This window comes from Littorina saxatilis, linkage group LG12 (genome assembly GCF_037325665.1).
Source record: "Littorina saxatilis isolate snail1 linkage group LG12, US_GU_Lsax_2.0, whole genome shotgun sequence".
NCBI classification, from domain to species: Eukaryota; Metazoa; Mollusca; class Gastropoda; order Littorinimorpha; family Littorinidae; genus Littorina; species Littorina saxatilis.
In genome coordinates this window covers 5,397,142-5,417,002 of record NC_090256.1, presented here as the reverse complement: position 1 = coordinate 5,417,002, position 19,861 = coordinate 5,397,142, and the positions used below count along the sequence as shown (strand labels likewise).

At 40.3% G+C, this 19,861-nt stretch overlaps 1 protein-coding gene across 1 annotated transcript in view; it reads right to left on the bottom strand.

Moving 5' to 3' along the window:
• Nucleotides 1-19,861, bottom strand: part of LOC138981125 (transient receptor potential cation channel subfamily M member-like 2) — an 86,218-nt gene that overhangs the window by 60,496 nt on the left and 5,861 nt on the right. Inside the window, exons 3-6 of the mRNA XM_070353965.1 lie at nt 18,045-18,151; nt 17,352-17,437; nt 16,571-16,728; nt 15,647-15,820 (exon numbers count right to left, since the gene is read on the bottom strand). Of these exons, the coding sequence (XP_070210066.1) occupies nt 15,647-15,820; nt 16,571-16,728; nt 17,352-17,437; nt 18,045-18,151 (525 nt within the window). The remainder of the gene's footprint in view (nt 1-15,646; nt 15,821-16,570; nt 16,729-17,351; nt 17,438-18,044; nt 18,152-19,861) is intronic.

Genomic DNA, 19,861 nt, shown 5'->3' with positions numbered 1-19,861 from the left:
AATTATAAAACGATCCACATTTACGTTCATCTTATTCTCCATTATTTGCTGATTCCAAAAACATATCAATATGTTATATTTGGATTAAAAACAAGCTCTGAAAATTAAAAATATAAAAATTAGTATCAAAATTAAATTTTCCAAATCAATTTAAAAACACTTTCATCTTATTCCTTATCGGTTCTTGATTCCAAAAACGTATAGATATGATATGTTTAGATTAAAAACACGCTTACAAAGTTAAAACGAAGAGAGGTACAGAAAAGCGTGCTATCCTTCTCAGCGCAACTACTACCCCGCTCTTCTTGTCAATTTCACTGCCTTTGCCGTGAGCGGTGGCTGGCGATGCTACGAGTATACGGTCTTGCTGCGTTGCATTGCGTTCAGTTTCATTCTGTGAGTTCGACAGCTACTTGACTAAATGTTGTATTTTCGCCTTACGCGACTTGTTTTTGTTTTGTTTTAATAAACTGAGAGAGTAAGAAAAAGACAAAAAGAGGGACAGAGCTAGAAATACAGAGAGACAGACAGAGAGACGGACCGACCGACAGAATTAGTGCGAGATAGAGATAGAGAGACACACAAACAGGGACAGACAGACAGAGACCGACATTTTGAGAAGAATGAAGAGAAAACCAGCAGTATTATATGCATAGTCTTAAGCTGTGTTTCCATATCGCGACGCGATGGCAGCACGATAGTTGCGGCGAGGTGGCGGCAGCGTCAAAACCGATCGCAACAGTAATATCAAAGAACGCATGTTTCCATATGTGCGACGCGACGGATGCTTCATCTGGGGATTTAATCAAGTTTGAGTAAATCTTTCTTGAAGGTTTTTCTTTGCATTCATAAATTATGAGTAATCTAAGCTTAATTAGTTTGGACAACATTTTGGATGAAATTATTGCTGCTGCAGGAACATTGAATTGGCAAGTCTGTAACAGTAATCGTCTCTCTGACCCCCCCTCCCCCCCTTGCTTGCTGAAAAATAAAATTAACTCTCTTCCCGTCCTCTGTCACATCCTCTGATTCTTTTGCTGTATCTTTTCCTCTTTTTTTGGTAAAAATTGTATCTTGTCTGTCTTACATTTATAACAAGGGGATAAGCGATTCTCTGACCTTGACATAACGTGAAATAATAATTCCTATCTAGATGTACATATTTATAACCACATTTAATATAAGCTTAGCTTATTGTGTGGTTACAAATGTTTATATCGCATATATATGCAAGTTATCCAAAGAATGAAATTGTTTTGAGACCTATAGCACCGTTAGTTTGTCAGAACTGGAGGTGGTCCATATCAGGCAGTTGTCCATATTAGGCTATTTTCCCTTACGACCAGGGTGTGCTTATTGCGTGCCTTATGAGAAACAGACCGCGTGCAGAAACACACACACACTATGATGTGTTGTCGTATTATTTTTGCTTTGGTCAATCGTCTCTAATTAAAAGGACCCTATTCTGAGGTCTCAATATTTTCCCACGGTCTTCCCAACGCATGCGATGTCACTTTCCATTGAGCGTTTTTGCCACCATTTGGCAAGGAGTTATCAGCTGAGATAAAACGACTGTAAGTAGAACGCGAAAATCACACCTGGACTCGATCCGACCGACTGGTTCTTGTATACGCAAGAGCACTTGATAGTCTCTGCCGCGGATCATAAAATCGTATAATCTGCTGATTTTCGCATCCCGAATCTACTCAGCTTCGTCCCAATAGGCCCACTTAAAACATCACACGCGGAATTTAAATTAGCTAAGATGGACAACTGGACACCACATGTGAGAACCACGCACCAAGACATTGTCAGCATTGAGAGAATGTTTTCACGGAATTGTTTCACGATTCTGTGACACTGTTATATTGCGGGGTTATGATATTTTCTTCGTTTCTGATTTGAATTCATGTAAATGAAATCAAGTTAAAATTAAACACTATTGTTTTTTAGAAACCAATGCGGACCCTGAAAGAAATAACGTTTCACTCAGATAAATTTTATCCAGCCTGTCACGTTTTTCATTTATACATTTTGACAGAAAAAAAGAAAATAACAAAAGAAAAATTAACACATCTGTGTGGGATTAAAATCAAACGTCGATTTGTGTTACTAAAGTTACTGACCACCATGTGCATGCGAACATTTGCTGCCCCCCCCCCCTCCACATCGTAATCGTATCGGCTCTGTCTCATTTTGCCCACCACCCCTCCACCTCTCCCCAGGACCCCCCCCCCCCCCACCTTCCTTTTCAGTAAATAGCCCTTCAGTCGGAGCGGCAGTTGTCGCCACGCATCAGACTTTTTTTGAATAATTATGTGCGGTTTTTAGTATCTCCTTTACAAAGCTGATCTGATAATTAACTATCTTTTTTTTTTGCAAGCAAACGACAAATTCGCCTTGAAAAATGTTATTGACAGTGCATATAGAAAAGGTAGCAAAAAAACTTGCGGGGACAAAGTGGGCGAGGGAGAGCCTGGGTGGTCAAACGGGGGCCGTGCCATGCCATATGTCACCTGCTGGTTAAACGAAAGGTTTAAAGGAACAGATATCGCACACAATATTTTGATCTTTTGATCAGTCAACCATCAATTTTGTACATCAACCCCAACAGTGTTGTTGTCCAAAAATAAAAGAATTGCATTCTGTCCTCAAACTGGACGGTAGTTCAAAGTTAAAGGGATATTGACCAAAGTGCTTTTGAGGAACAATAAAACACTCTCCCCAAAATAAACACGCAAAAAAACACCCCACACAAATAAATAAATAAAGAAAGAAGCAAAACAGATTTACAAGGAAATTAATTATGTTCATGGTATGCTAGCGCTGTTTTTATTTTATTGTATAATAAGCATGCTGATACCGGGATGCAGTATACGTTAAATGTAAATGATATAATGCTGACTATCTAAATGTGAATCAAAAAACAAGAAAGGTAGGTTTTTTAATTTTTTTTTAAATTTAAATGTGAACCAGAAAAGATGCATTTCTTTTAAATTGATGGCGCCGTTAAAAACAAAAACTAAATTCTTGGTTACAAAATCAAATGAATCTTAGTAGTCGATAGTTTAGTACTATTTGTCACTTTATTAGAGGTGGTTTGACTGAGTTGCCGACTTCTCCGCTTTAATTCCTTTTCAGTTTTATCTGTACACTCTTTGTTTTCATGCGATACGTGTAACACTTTTCCCGACCTCGCACATGATGGACAGCATTCATTGGAGCGATATGTTTTCACCGGGTTTTCGCAAAATTGTTTTTCATGCCACGCTATTATCGATTACCTCAAATTAAAAAAGAAACAAAGAAAAACTCCGGACAAGCGCACAAGGTAGAACCAGCGGTCAGTGCATGGGACTGCAAAAGTGCGCGTGCACGTGTGCGTATGCGTGTGAATACATTTTTTTTTTAAACTAGTTAGTGTCAATATCGATCGAATGTCATTTCGATCACGTTTCAGTTTAGCGGACAAGCGTAATCGGATTCAACATACGCATACACACTCACATAGTCGGAAGAGTCGTCGAACAGGGGAAAAAAATGACAAAGTAAAATATTGTAAATTGAAAAATGTTTGTGTAATTTTGCGATTGAGACAGAGACAATCTGGGAAGGAAGTTTATACCCAAGTAATACTATCGAACGGGTTAGTCCGTAAGCTGCGGACAAATATTCTTACTCAAAGAGAAAAATGAAACAGGATTTTTTCAGTAAATGTAAGCTTACAGGGCTGCCGATGGGGAAAGACTGAACCACCTAAACAAATAGCAGTTCACATCGGTTGATGATTCTTCAGTCCCACAGAACTTCGGTCCATTAGGAAGTAGCCCTGTTGATTTGCTAGATTAACATCACATCGCTACCCGAACCGATTTTTATTGAAAATAAACACTTTTTTAAGCTCAGATATAATTTATCTGTAAGTTACATCACGTCTACAGTCGTTGACACAATCTAAAAACTCTATCAAATTACTCCGCCAAAGTTCCGACAAACTTACTACACATATATGCGTCGTCTGCATGTGTTGCGCGCGCAGTCCGGGGCGTGGCTTATTAAAAAAAAAAAACAACCCCGTATTAGTCTTTTTTTTTTTAAGAGTTAAATTCAGATAGCACTTCATTTGGACAGCCTTGGGAAAACGGCCGTACAATACGTGTATATCTTCTTTTATCGAGAAGGAGATTAACAGCGGTGGGGTTTCAGTCATGCTTTCTAACGCCAGCTTCAATTTCAGATAATGTTAGATTTCAAAATGCAAGGGGGTTGGGGTATAGAGTGGGGTGTATTTTCTCTGAATCGTTTATAAGGAAGGAATGTGTTTTTTAGACCCCAATCGTCAATGTTGAAGGTCCGGTATTAAAACTTGCCCAGTGTCTGACAAAATTAGACTCAGTTTAAAATTACCCTTGACAATTTGTGCGTGAGACAGACTGATTGCCGAACGGAAAATGGAATCACTCATGTGGCGCAGTGAAGTGTAGCCAAGTACCTGCTATGTCCTTCAGCAGAAGTGGCGGAGTGCCTGTCATCTGTTTCTCATTTAGTGGCCTCACAGTGGCCGAAGATTGGATTTGATGTGACTTTTTAGTACACACTTGTGAGCGTGATCTGGTAATTTCCCTTCGCTTGCGTCTGACTTTCCCGTCTTAAGCTAACATACGAGAACAAACATAATATGCAAAATTGCAAGGATCGACCTCCTTGCATGAAAAGTCAACAACACTTTGTTATTTTCTCATTGTATAGAAACCTAAAATGTGACAGCAGCCCACATGGTTATCTGTGTTCGTACACACCGAAGTCTGTTCACTCGAAATCGTTCTGACAATTATGTTTTATGTTCAAAGATATGTTTAAATTCAAATTCCAACGACAAAAAAAAAGAGAGATAGAGAGAGAGAGATAGAGAGAGAGAGAGAGAGAGAGAGAGAGAGAGAGAGAGAGAGACAGACAGATAGACAGACAGACAGACAGACAGACAGACAGACAGACAGACAGACAGACACAGACAGACACAGACAGAGAGAGACAGAATCAAATGTAAAGCGAACTGTTTAAACCTGTTGCGATAATTAATGTACAGTTCTGTAAAAATAAACTGTACTCTTAGTGCCCGACCCGACTCCCCAAACCTACGTCGCGGTTATCTGACGCTCTCTCTACGTCGTGCCTCTGCGTGCCTCCATTACAGAGAAATGGAAGGTGAAAATCTTTGTGTCAGTTTGACTCTTGATTTTAAACAAGTCGCGTGAGGCGAAAATACAACATTTAGTCAAGCTGTCGAACTCACAGAATGAAACTGAACGCTATGCAATTTTTCAGCAAGACCGTATACTCGTAGCATCGTCAGTCCACCGCTCATGGCAAAGGCACTGAAATTGACAAGAAGAGCGGGGTAGTAGTTGCGCTGAGAAGGATAGCACGCTTTTCTGTACCTCTCTTCGTTTTAACTTTCTGAGCGTGTTTTTAATCCAAACAACTCATATCTATATGTTTTTGGAATCAGGAACCGACAAGGAATAAGATGAAAGTGTTTTTAAATTGATTTGGAAAATTAATTTTGATCATAATTTTTGTAATTTTAATTTTCAGAGCTTGTTTTTAATCCAAATATAACATATTTATATGTTTTTTGAATCAGAAAATGATGAAGAATCAGATGAACGTAAATTTGAATCGTTTTATAAAAAAAATAGGCCTATTTTTTTTGTGCAATTTTCAGATTTTTAATGACCAAAGTCATTAATTAATTTTTAAGCCACAAAGCTGAAATGCAATACCGAAGTCCGGGCTGTAAAAGTTGTTTCAATTTGTTTCCATTTAAAACGTCCGCTACTGGCACCTCAGTCGGACCATACATAACACTCTGAGAAGTAACCAAAGTGTTTTCTTTTAAAGTAATTTGTAACTCTCCGCTCCGCACGCCAACCAAAACAATTCCTAGGAGACGCCTACATCGTTCGGCAAAAAAATAAAAACCACAAAAAAACTGTCCCGAGCCAGGACTGAACTAGAAAGGGTTTCCATGACCACGGACGTAGCTTTGTGCCGAGGCTGATCACGTGGTCAGGTTGACCAATGGCAACGCGACCCTTTTACGGCCTCTCTATTGTCCAATGTGTGTACTCTATGACCCCTTGAAAACTTCAGCGATTGGTGTGAAGTGTACTCTTTAGAGAGGATGAGTTCAGCGGTTAATTGCTTTTAACATACTTACCTGAACAGGTTATAGGCCATTATCTCGAGATGCCTTGCTTTCGGCAACAGTTCTTTGAATCCCTCCCTCCCTCTCTCCATCTTCTCTCTACCAGTCTGTTTCTCTCTTTGTTTCTCTCTCTTTTTCACACTTTTCAACCATTAACTATTCATATTCATTTGCATAATGTAGAGCAGTCCCTAATTGGGCGACAGTTGGCTGTTAAAAGGAAAACACAGTGCTATTTAGTTGTAATCCATTACCCAAGCAGATGAAACCCGTGTGAATAACTGAACACTTAGACACTGATGTTCAGATGGTACGTGTGTGGTTACATAATTACAATAACCAAAATTGCAACCCGAACTGTCCAGTGAAGTGCTTTTCCAAGTTGCATGTGAGTGTGTGATTGTGTCTGTTCGGAGCGCTTCTAAGAAATTGTAAAAGTTTATGCGTAAGCATTTGCGATTTTCCGGTCTTGTACTTTTTCGTCAGTTTTCAGCAAACTCAGTTATATCATGTCACATTAGTGTGTGTTTCTGTTTTCTTTTATTTTTTCGTGTGTGTGTGTGTGTGTGTGTGTGTGTGTGTGTGTGTGTGTAGTTAGTTGTGTTTTTTTCAAAGATTTGTTTTTAGCCAAGTTGATAGAGCGCTTGGGCGACTTACTTAAAAAACAAAAACAAAACTTCCCTTTTTTTCCAACTAAGATCCTTTATACTCGTTTTAGGAATGGGTATGCTAAGTACATTTTTCTTGGCGAATTGTTGTGTTAGCTAAGCAACATTACGTGAATCGTTAAAACATGTGGGTTTTGTTTTTTAAAGTATTCCCCGCTTAACGAATTAAGATTTCTATGCAAAACAACGTGTGTTAACCCCATGTACAAAAACAGTACATGTAGTACATGCTTGAAAGTGCAGAGTGCTGTTGCGTCCAAAGAATTGAGTATTTCAGTAATTATGTCGACTGGTGATAAACACACATACAAACACGCGCACGCATTAACAAATCATAGAGAAACAAGCAAACAATTCGCAGAACAAACGTATATTAATGTGTGTGCATGCGTGAACGCGTGCATTCGTTTGCTTGACTAACTGACAATGTCAATCACGCTTTTAGAAGAGAACCGCTGATTTCAACGTGGTATGTCTTTTACGCGGTCTTATGAGCCTTCTGTAAGACGAGCAGCGTTCGGCCTGTAACAAAACAGACCATCCAATAAACACCAGCGAAGATTTCATTGACGCGGCGGTCAAGTGTTTTGAGTGGAGTGGGCGGAGCGTTGGGTTTATCACATGACCATTTGGGCCAATGGATGAATGTATTTAGTATGTGCGCTACTTTACTGGCGGACCACGAAGCTCGAAGAAGGTGTCAACTTGATTTCTTCATGCAATAAATCGTTGGCAGAAAAAAATGTTGCCCTTGGTGGAACGGGAGCCGCTCAGAAGAGGCGTGATAGAACTTGTGCGCGGTTCATGCATACACAACAATCATTTTTCTTTCAAGGTTTTATTTAACACTATGTGTTCGTAAAAACCGTTGCTCAACAACAAAAATAAATTAATTAATATTTTTCATCCTATACATGCCGCTACAGAAGCACACAGGGAGAGGTAGACGCGGCGAGTCGTGTCGTCTGTGAGGTAACGATCGTGTCAAATCATAGTATCTGTTAACGACGCGCCGAACCAAGGTCAGGGGGTGGAGACAGGGGTAAAGAAGAAAAAAATATGTGTATTCAGATTCATTCTTCTTTCAGTTGATCAGCTTACTTGACTTCTATTTCCCGAAAGTTTTTTTTGTTTTGTGCGCAAAATTATCGATTGTTGTCGTTGTGGTATAAATGGTTGTCGATATTTTTTCTTCTCAACATCACTGGCTTGATTTGTTTAATGATATATGTAGCAGGCAGCACACGTCTGTTTCAGAAATCGTTTGAACGTCTGAATTCTGTTATGATACAACAATATAGATGATATACAACTTTTACATGAGAGAAGAAAGTCAAACATTATCTACCTAGAACATGTTGTCTTGTTAAGTTAGCATGCGTATTTTGTGTTTTATGCTATTCCTACTCATGCAGATGTCGAGTGCATTTGAGGTAGAAAAATAACAACAACCGGCAGTTTTGTCGCGACATTTCTCGCAATAATGTTTTGGTAAAGTTTACTTCCTCGTCCGGATTTTCATATGTAATTTTCCATGATGTTCGACCTGCAGCCGACTGCGAATTACTCTTAAATGTTTTGAAAGTTGCAACGCAAGTAAGCGTTTCTATCTTTCCATGAACTTTTGTTGTTGTAGTATATCATTATGACATATCTGGGCCCCGGCCGAGATTCGAACCCGCGACCCTAGGATCACAAGTCCACAACCTGAGCTACCCGGGCTCCCTTGAAGCCAATCGGTGTGTTTGAATCTTTAGTCCGATCGTGCAATCAAACCTGTCCAATGAAAGCTTGTCCACCACTTTGTCTATAACGACCACACGAAATATATATATATATTTTTTAACATATTGTAAAGAGAGCATAGTCAGCTCACTCCGCTTTCGTTGAGTAGGCATGCTGGGTATTTTCGTGTTTCCATAACCCACCGAACTCTGACATGGATTACAGGATCTTTTCCGTGCGCACTTGGTCTTGTGCTTGCGTGTACACACGAAGGGGGTGAAGTCACTAGCAGGTCTGTACATAAGTTGACCTGGGAGATCGGAAAAATCTCCACTCTTAACCCACCAGGCGGCAGCGACCGGGATTCGAACTCATGACCTCCCGATTAGGAGGCCGACGTCTTACCACCACGCCACTGCGCCCGTCTACATTTTTACGAATCACGGGTTAACACGCTCGCATATTACGTCTTCTATGCTATTCCTTCTGATTCTTTCTTTATTTGGTGTTTAACGTCGTTTTCAACCACGAAGGTTATATCGCGACGGGATTCCTTCTGATGCAGGTGTCGATCGCATTTACGATCAAAAACAGGAGTTTTTGCGTCAATTACTAAGGGCATTATGCCAAAAAGCGCTGTATGTCAGCAAGGACTTGTTAGTTTGCTTTGAAACTTTCCGAATATTTTGCCTACATACTACATGTAAGCTACTACGGGTAGTACATAGACAAATTGAACGAAATGACATAGGAATTAATGCCTTAATTTGGGTGCGTAATTTGTCGCAATAATTTGTTGCCGAAGGATTTTAATAGATATCATTATGACATCGAGGTAATAAAAGCTCGGAAAAAATCAGACACTCAGCGAGCTACTTCTGTTCTCCGACAGGGCCTATTTCTCCCACATGAAAGTTAGCTGCAACAGAGTCGCGCTACCCCAAAGTCAAGGAATATATTAGATTTTTCTCTCTCATTACTTTATTGTCCCATCCCAAGGTAGTCCACATCTTATGGCCCAGAGAGGTAATAAAATCTCGGGAAAAAAATCAGACAGTCAGCGAGCTACTTCTGTTCCCTGACATATGGCCCATCATGGCCTATTGCCTATTTTCGCGGATAGGTGTGATATTGTGAGAGACGGACTGAATGACACTTGACTTAAAGTGTGAAGCGACTAGAACACCAAAAGCGTTTCTGCTTCAAGACAGGCCTTCGCACTTAGGCTGTGTCTGTGACGAGCTGGAAACATAAGTTAAATCAAAGCGTGAAATGTGTTCGATGTATTTTTGATTTCTTCAACATTAATTTTGTTTAAATTGCAGTTTCGGTATAAGCGTGGTCCCTCTTATATACTGATAATGGTAATAGTAATCATAAACAAGTCGCGTAAGGCGAAAATACAATATTTAGTCAAGTAGCTGTCGAACTCACAGAATGAAACTAAACGCAATGCCATTTTTCAGCAAGACCGTATACTCGTAGCATCGTCAGTCCACCGCTCATGGCAAAGGCAGTGAAATTGACAAGAAGAGCGGGGTAGTAGTTGCGCTAAGAAGGATAGCACGCTTTTCTGTACCTCTCTTTGTTTTAACTTTCTGAGCGTGTGTTTAATCCAAACATATCATATCTATATGTTTTTGGAATCAGGAACCGACAAGGAATAAGATGAAAGTATTTTTAAATTGATTTGGACAATTTAATGTTGATAATAATTTTTATATATTTATTTTTCAGAGCTTGTTTTTAATCCGAATATAACATATTTATATGTTTTTGGAATCAGCAAATGATGGAAAATAAGATAAACGTAAATTTGGATCGTTTTATAAATTTTTATTTTTTTTTTACAATTTTCCGATTTTTAATGACCAAAGTCATTAATTAATTTTTAAGCCACCAAGCTGAAATGCAATACCGAAGTCCGGGCTTCGTCGAAGATTACTTGACCAAAATTTCAACCAATTTGGTTGAAAAATGAGGGCGTGACAGTGCCGCCTCAACTTTCACAAAAAGCCGGATATGACGTCATCAAAGACATTTATCAAAAAAATGAAAAAAACGTTCGGGGATTTCATACCCAGGAACTCTAATGTCAAATTTCATAAAGATCGGTCCAGTAGTTTAGTCTGAATCGCTCTACACACACACACACACACACGCACACACGCACATACACCACGACCCTCGTTTCGATTCCCCCTCGATGTTAAAATATTTAGTCAAAACTTGACTAAATATAAAAAGATAAAACAATAATAAAGTTTTTTTTATGTATTGCAAATCCTGACATGGTTCTGGGCGTTTCACAAAATTAATGTGTTAACAAAATTACAAAGCAATGTACATAATGAACATTTTAAAACAAAACCATTTTCTCCCTATAAAAATCACCAACAACTAGTTCTGTGGCATCAGCATTAACAGGGAAAACAAATCTGAAAATTATTAAAAGCACAATCACCTACAAGATGCACATTATAATACATTATTTATCCAGAATCTATCATAATATTGATTGTTTGTTATTATGTGTTTGCGGCTGCCAGTTTCGGTCAAACTAACGTTCACAACCTGTCTTTCACAACCTTTAAACTCATGTTTGTTTTGAATTTATTTTTTTTAATGACATTGTACTATCTCTACATCACCAATAAATAAAATTCATACACTACCATCTCGTTATACCGACTGCTAAACGTACCAGGCGGGCGGGACGGCTCTGAGTTAGCCGAATGCAATCACGTTGTCTTCTGCGCTTGAGCGCACCCCATACACACCTCTTGACATACTCTTGAAAGCGATAAGACACCACCCGAGTAGCCAACGGCGGCTTTCTTTAATTGCGATAACAACTCGTTTCAAACTGTCGTTAAAGACAGGTCCAACTACACTTACTTGTAAGATGTTACATTATGGAGGTCAAAATGGCCAATTTTCTGTAGTTTTCGGGGGAGAAATCTATCCTGTTACTGTATTAAAAAAGAAGCTTAAATTTGTCAGCACATTATTTTATTTTAGTACCAGTTCAGTGCCTCATATGGCTTTTTGACCAATCAGGACGGATTCTAGGTGACCCTCTAAATGTTATAACGTTCAATTAAGCAGGGACCCGTTTTGTTTATCAAGCAAAACATTAACAAGACAAAGTACAAATTTAAATCAACAATACCAGCGTGATTTATTCTAAAGAATGACACTTCAAATGCTGCGAGATAATACTCTCTTTATCTAAAAAAAAGTACAGAAAAGCTAGTTTTGTCGGTGGGTGCTTCACGGAATAGCAAAGCACCGCCCATCCTCTGAGTGTGCAATGCCGACCCGCTCACTTGGAATCTAAATGATCAAAGTTCGAAAAAATCTAGTGAAATTGCGTCACTCGCTTTACGTCAAATGTATCTTTACAGCATTTCCCATCCGTCTGGAGTCGGTTCTAAATCTCTCTCTCTCTCTCTCTCTCTCTCTCTCTCTCTCTCTCTCTCTCTCTCTCTCTCTCTCTCTCCTCTCTCTCTCTCTCTCCCCCTCTCTCTCTCCCCCTCTCTCCCTCTCTCTCCCCCTCTCTCTTTTTCTCTCTCTCCCCTCTCTCTCACTATTCTCTTTCTTTCTCTCTTTCTATCATCATCATCATCATCATCATCATCATCATCATCATCATCATCATCATTTTTCTTTTCTTTTCTTGCTCCTCTTACAGTATCACGGTAAATGTTCCCAAATAGATCCTAGTTACCTCAGAGGACGTTAATCCCCAAAGTCAGCCAGTCAGTCAGTCATTAAAGGCAAAAGCGAGGTAACGCACAACTGGGTCCGACCAGTAAAGCCGTCGCTGCCTGTGTGACAACCATCATAAAAATCTACCACAGCGGGAAATTTTCAAGTTAAGTATTTTCAACCATCATGTGCCCGCATTCAACTTTACAATCAAAGGATGTCTGTTGAGATAATCGAATGGATCAAAACTTTGAAACCTGCGCGCAAATTCTAAGCCGACTAACACATAATTGTTAAGGACATCATAAAATGGTTCTCGGTGAAAACTTGACCGAGGGCCATTTTACGACGTCCTTGACTCGAGTGTGTGACGTATACTCTTATGCTCTGCTTCTTGGGCAAGGTAAAGAACACCGAAAATATTTCAATGCCGTTCTCGAGCTACGCTGACTTTTACAAAGGGTACAGCTGACACGGCTTACGTAATCTGGTTTCCTGGTCATTTGTGTGAAAAATCTGTCCGACAAAGAAGAAGAAGAAGAAGAAGTGCGCGCAGAGAGAGAGAGAGAGAGAGAGAGAGAGAGAGAGAGAGAGAGAGAGAGAGAGAGAGAGAGAGAGAGAGAGAGACAGACAGACAGACAGACAGACAGACAGACAGACAGACAGACAGACAGACAGACAGACAGACAGACTTTCCGCACTCGTTAAAATGTCAGTCGATACTGGAATGAATGTTGAAACATTGTAAACCTAAAAAAAATAAAATAATAATAATATTAAAATTAAACATTCATACGAGTTACTATCTGTGACAAGAACGCATAAGAAGTATAGCAACTAAATATTAATCCGCTTACCCATTGCTCCTCTTCGCACCTCGGCCTGTGAGTCGTCCTTTTCCTGAGTACTTGCACACAAGTTTTGCGTATGCATACTTCAGTTCGTCTGGAAAGGGCTGTTTTGAATTCTTGTTCGCAAGTTGAACAGCACGACTGTATTTGACCACGTACACCAAATCGTTCTTTCTGGAAAAGTCTGCCAGCCGTTCGGTAAGATCATTCCAACGTCTGAATGTTTTCCCCAACTGTCATTTGTGCCATTTCTCAGCGATTGATCAACGGTGTGGTTATTATGGATGTAGTAAGTGTCGAATTGTGAGAATGCACAGTTCTGTCCGCCAAGTGGTTTTAAACACTGCGCGTATTTGCACCAAGTAATAACGTGTCACATCAAAATAGTTCTTTACCTGTCAGATAGTTTAGCGCCAAAAACATGAACCAATGATAGCCCATGGATTAGTAAGTCATATGATGTTGGGGCGGGGCCAATGAACTAATGTCAACACAGTAAGTATCAACCAATGTTTGGCTCCGCCCCCACATCACGTGGACTGGGTGGCCGAGTGGTAACGCACTTGCGCTCGGAAGCGAGAGGTTGCGAGTTCGACCCTGGGTCAGGGCGTTAGCAATTTTCTCCCCCCTTTCCTAACCTAGGTGGTGGGTTCAAGTGCTAGTCTTTCGGATGAGACGAAAAACCGAGGTCCCTTCGTGTACACTACATTGGGGTGTGCACGTTAAAGATCCCACGATTGACAAAAGGGTCTTTCCTGGCAAAATTGTATAGGCATAGATAAAACAATGTCCACCAAAATACCCGTGTGACTTGGAATAATAGGCCGTGAAAAGTAGGATATGCGCCGAAATGGCTGCGATCTGCTGGTCGATGTGAATGCATGATGTATTGTGTAAAAAATTCCATCTCACACGGCATAAATAGATCCCTGCGCCTTGAGTCCGAGTCTGGAGATACGCGCGCGATAGAAGACTTCATATATATAATCACGTGACCCATAAACCCATCGCCTGTAATTAGATCATACTATTACCGCTTCAGTTCTGAGACATCCTGCTTGCTGGCGCGCGCGCAGAGAAAAAAATTCCCTCTTTATCTTCACTTCTGATGCTCATCCTATTGTTGTTGGCACTCGGGTTTGTTTGTTTGTTTGCTTAACGCCCAGCCGACCACGAAGGGCCATATCAGGGCGGTGCTGCTTTTGACATATAACGTGCGCCACACACAAGACAGAAGTCGCAGCACAGGCTTCATGTCTCACCCAGTCACATAATTCTGACACCTGACCAACCAGTCCTAGCACTAACCCCATAATGCCAGACGCCAGGCGGAGCAGCCACTAGATTGCCAATTTTAAAGTCTTAGGTATGACCCGGCCGGGGTTCGAACCCACGACCTCCCGATCACGGGGCGGACGCCTTACCACGAGGATTGGGACTCGGGTAACAGGGAGCGAAGGGCAGTGCCCCACCTAGTGATCGAGTGCCACAACCCAGACTTTTCCCTTAATATATATATAGGCTTTAAACTCCTGCTTCCGGATTATACAAAACACATTAAAACATGTATTAAACAATGGCGACTGCACGTGAGAGGGAACAATAAAGAGACCAAAAAGCAATGTACTCACGTTAAAATGACGAACACGGAACGAATAACAGCGACGTTTCGACCTAAGGGTCTTCTTCAGGCACAAAAACACAAAAATACACACACAAAAAAGAAGAAGAAAGACGATAGAACAAATGAAGAGAAGAATAACTGACAAAACAACTGCACTGCACAAACCAACAAATGACAAAGACACAACACTTCGAATTAACCTAAAATAAATCTCATAACAAAATAATTGTAATCATTTTTTTTTTTTTTTTACAGGAATGTATATATTTCTGTGTTTGTTTTTGTTTTAATACAAAAAAAAAACCGTGATCAAATAATCAGAACTCTTTCAAAATACTCTGAATAAAATATATTAAATGCAATAACTTTTTTTTTTTAATTCAAATAAATGTTTTAGTTTGACTGCATTTGAATAGAAACTGAATTCTGATGAAAGCAGTTACTCTAAAGTCATTTGAAGTCACATGATAAAAATCACATGGTTTAGTTGAGCAGACCACAAAGTGCAGAGCTAAAATATGTGTATGAATCTGTGTGAAAATCCAGTCCGTTTGTCCACAGGGATGCTAGGAAGCAGTCAAATGGGGTCGCTCAATCTGCTCAAATCCAGTCAAATGGGGTCGCACGGGCCGACAAATGGGGACGTCCCCGTTTGTCGGAAGCGTCCCCATTTGACTGCTCTCCAGTGACAATCGTCCCCATTTGTCGGTAAAACCACCTACACACACACACACACACACACACACACACACACACACACCACATACACACACACACACACACCACACACACGCACACACACACACATTTTCATTCTTGGCAACAAAACACTCTTTCACTGTAAGTCAATACAATTAACCTTGATCAGTCCGTTGGAGAATGTGTCTCTCATTTCACCGTCAAGCTTGAAATTCTTGGCTCCTCCCACCACTGAAATCACCAGATTTGGGGGATAAGGATCCATAATATGCCAGAAGGTCTCCATGAACTCCAGACAAGAATCAACGCTGTCTTCATTGCTCAGCCGCAGGTACTGAAACACATGTATGATTGTGATATTAAAATACAGTAAACTGTAGTGTGTTTTTCAATGATAATAATGCATTCTCTTAGGTAGTCTACCTGCAAAACATGGACATGCATGAACACCCATTTTCGCTACAAATTGTAGATCATACCTCCAATGGGCAGATGATCATAGAATTTCACTACAACCCAATCAATTAGAGATGTAGTTTGCCGTTAGAGCAGCCAGTCCCTGCAATGGGCGACCATGGGAACAATGGCTACCTGTCATGTACGGCCACATTTACTTGGCACAAAATAGTTTTCAACAGTAATGACCCAGTGATGAGTGTCCACCTGCCAAACATCTCTACCCGGAATGTGTGACCCTGAAAGTCCAAGAAATGGTGCACTAGCCTTTGGCTAGTGATTCTGAAAATGTACTAGCCAGAGAGCAAACTTTACAAGCCAAACCATCAATTCGATTCAGCAACTTTACTAGCATTTGGCGAGTACATGAACATTTCTACTCGCCAGTTACATGTTTCTACTCGCCATGGCAAGTAAAATACTCGCCACTTTCAGGGCTGTAGTGGCTAGCAAAGACTCCATCAGGGTCTGTGAGTGTGCAATGTATGGACAGAATTGCGATGGCCCAAGGGTGTCCGTTCATGACAGGGACTGCTGTAAATATAAAAAATATTAAAAAACACACAAGAAACTCTAAACAAATACTTTTATGTCTCATAGTACGGAAAGACAGAAGCCGATGTCTCACCTTTGCAGGCTTCTTCCCTCCACTTGTTTCCACATTGAAGTTCACCTTTCCATACGTCCAGGAGGATTTTGGTGAAATATCACATTCAGCTTTCCACTCAACCTGAGGTATCACCTGTGGGGGTGGGGCTGTGGGATTTCTTGCCAATTCCAGAAACTCTGCAGAAAAATATTACAATATATATATATGCGAAGGCATAAATATTCAGTTTTTATTTTATTTTTATGAATGAAAAGATTACCATGAACGTGAGAAGAACGTGTTGTGCAAGCAAGCAGACTTACAATGAATTATTCCAGTTTGTGATGAGAAACACAATTAAAAAAAAAAGTTTACTCCACTGCAAATAATTTCAGAGGAGGGGATAATTATGGGTCTGAAGATGAAGTATAAAATGAAAACTATTTCGAAATACGCAGAAATGTCAAGAAGCATTTGCGACCTTAAATCCACACAAAAACCTTCACACACTCAGATGAACATTATTCAGTCGCAAACTACCACCATACCCCAACCAGTTGGGAAACCAAGGAAAAAATAAAAGAGATCATTACAGGCAAACAACTACATGATTTATCTACAAAGAGGGCTAAACAGAAGACTGCATAACCACCAACACAATGCTTGCTGAAGGTGTTAGACCAAAGAAAGCCACAGTACACTGTACTAAAAAACTGTCAAATGTCCAAGATCAGAGACACCCAGCATTTCAATACACAGCAAAATGGGAAAAATTAAATTAAACTGAAGAACAGCAATGAAAAAAGAACAATCCACATACCCTCGGGAACATGCTTTTCAAGGCCTCCTGGCTCTTTCATTGAGCGAGCCCAGACATGGAGCGACAGGACCTCGCCACAGTGGCACCTGTCATCAAGCAGGGAGACAAATGTAGTCATTTTAAGCTGTATTAAGAGAAAATTGGATGGAAAAAATATTTTACCTTTTGGGGGCCTTTTCCATGTGTACTTGGTATTATGCTTGTGTGTACACACAGGCATGGGAATTCCAAAATAGAAAAAAATCTGAAAATAGGCCAAGGTCGAGGCCCCGGCAGGGTACAGGGGCAGAGCCCCGTTGGGGGGATCAGGGGGGGCAAAGCCCCCCGGAAGAAAAATGATTTTTAGCATTTTAGACCAATATTTTGATAGTTCTGGTGTTAGCAAATAATGGATAGAGAGACAACAGTATACATATAATTTAATTTACCTTTATTTTGCCATGGACACATTTTTATTTTCGCTGAAACATAATTTCCTTTTTGCGGAAATCCGCGATTTCGCGGACAATTCCCATGCCTGACACACAAAGGGGGATAGGGCACAAGCAGGTCTGCCTGGTGAATGAATTCATGATGGCAGTACCGCCACTAACTAAATCTGCATTCATTTATAAATACATCTGCATAGTTTCATCTCACTTCAAATTTACAAGGTACAAGAAATACTCTCAACCTTCCCAGAATCATACTTACTTTAACTGCTGATTGCTCCTCACTTTCTGGTTGGGTTTTGGTATAAATTTGATGCACTCCTTCTGATGAAAATTCCTCTCCACGTAAACAGACATATCCTTCAGGAACTGAAATGAAGAGATTTCTAACATCACCTCACAGCCAAGTTGACTTTATAAAAACACAAAAGGTGTGTGTATAAGATTTTGAGCATTCAGAGATTGGCAAAGCAGAAGCATCAAGAACGAAAACAAAAACAAACAAAAACCAAGAACAAAGACATTCAAATCAATAAGACAAAGTCAGTCATACCGAGTGACCTCACAAGGGTCTTGCTTTAAAAAGCAAACATTCTCAGAAACCATGTAACTTCTAAGTCGAGATATTCTATCACACATCACTGGGATCTGGTGAAACTTCAAATCAAGTATCTGGGAAACAGTCTCTCGAATGAGCTTCCATCACAGTGTGTCGGTTTATGCAATAATTAAGACAGAGTAAAAGAGTAAGTGATCTTCTTCTTCTGCGTTTGTGGGCTGAAACTCCCACGTACACTCGTGTTTTTTGCACAAGTGGAATTTTACGCGTATGACCGTTTTTTGCCCCGCCATTTAGGCAGCCATACTCCGTTTTCGGAGGAAGCATGCTGGGTATTTTCGTATTTCTATAACCCACTGAACTCTGACATGGATTCCACTTCTCGTAGTTTACCGAAACTACGTGATTTGTGAGATGCGCACACCGCCGGAAACACGCCATTCCCGTACGACTTCCGGCCGCCATAGCAGCTTCTCCAAAACCGGTCTTACTTTATCAGGTTAATCCTTCCTTTTAGGGTCCTTTTTTCCTAACTTGACTGATTTATTCCTTCGGTTAACCATTTGTTTTGACCTGCGGTAAGTGTATTTTCCTTATTTGTTGTCGCAAATGCTTAGAATTTGTTCGAACAATGGACAGCACTGAATCAGTGCCTGAAATCCAAATCCACGCGGATGAAGTGGATCAATTGTTAGACTTGCCTTGTTCAAGTCAAAAGGACAAACATGTGTCAAACGAAAAAGAAGGGAAGAAAAAGAATAAGAAAAAACCTCGGTTAGAGGCAGTGACCATTCCAATCAGCGATTGGAATAACATGAAAAAACAAAACGAACGTATCCTAGCGCTGCTAGGTCAGGGCCAAGGCCAGACCGAAGGCGAATCGCCTGATGATCATGGTTCGAAGATGACACAAAGACAAAAGCGAAAAGCAGAGTCACAAGAATCTGGAGACGAATCTGATTCGTTCGAAGATTATGATGATCAAATAGAATCGATGATCAGAGTGAACGAAGGTGAAACTTGTGGTCAAACTTGTGGCACTAGTAATTCTGACACTGAAATGTCAGAAATAGAACAAGAGTTCGACAATGCTGAAAAGCTTGCACCAGAAATACCGGAAGGTATCGCGAAGCTGGTTGATGAGACCATGGCAAAAGGTCAAATTTCAGAAGAAAAAATGAAAGAAAAAATGAACAAGTATGCCAGACCTAAAAACTTGAAGGTTGTTGTTCCAAAGGTCAATCCGGAGATATGGTCAATACTTGACCGTGCAACAAGAGGTGCAGATTTGAAACTACAGCAGTATCAGAAAGCGCTGTGTACAGCGACCTATGCACTCACAAACATATGGCAAACCATACTGAAAAGTGAATCACCCGAAATTCGGGGACTCATGAAAGGTGTAGCAGATTCTATTGCACTTGTACAGAAAACAAACCATGATCTGTCAATCGACAGAAGGGGGAAAATTTCAAATGCTCAACTGAACAAAAAGTATAAAAAACTTGGTTCTGCTAAAG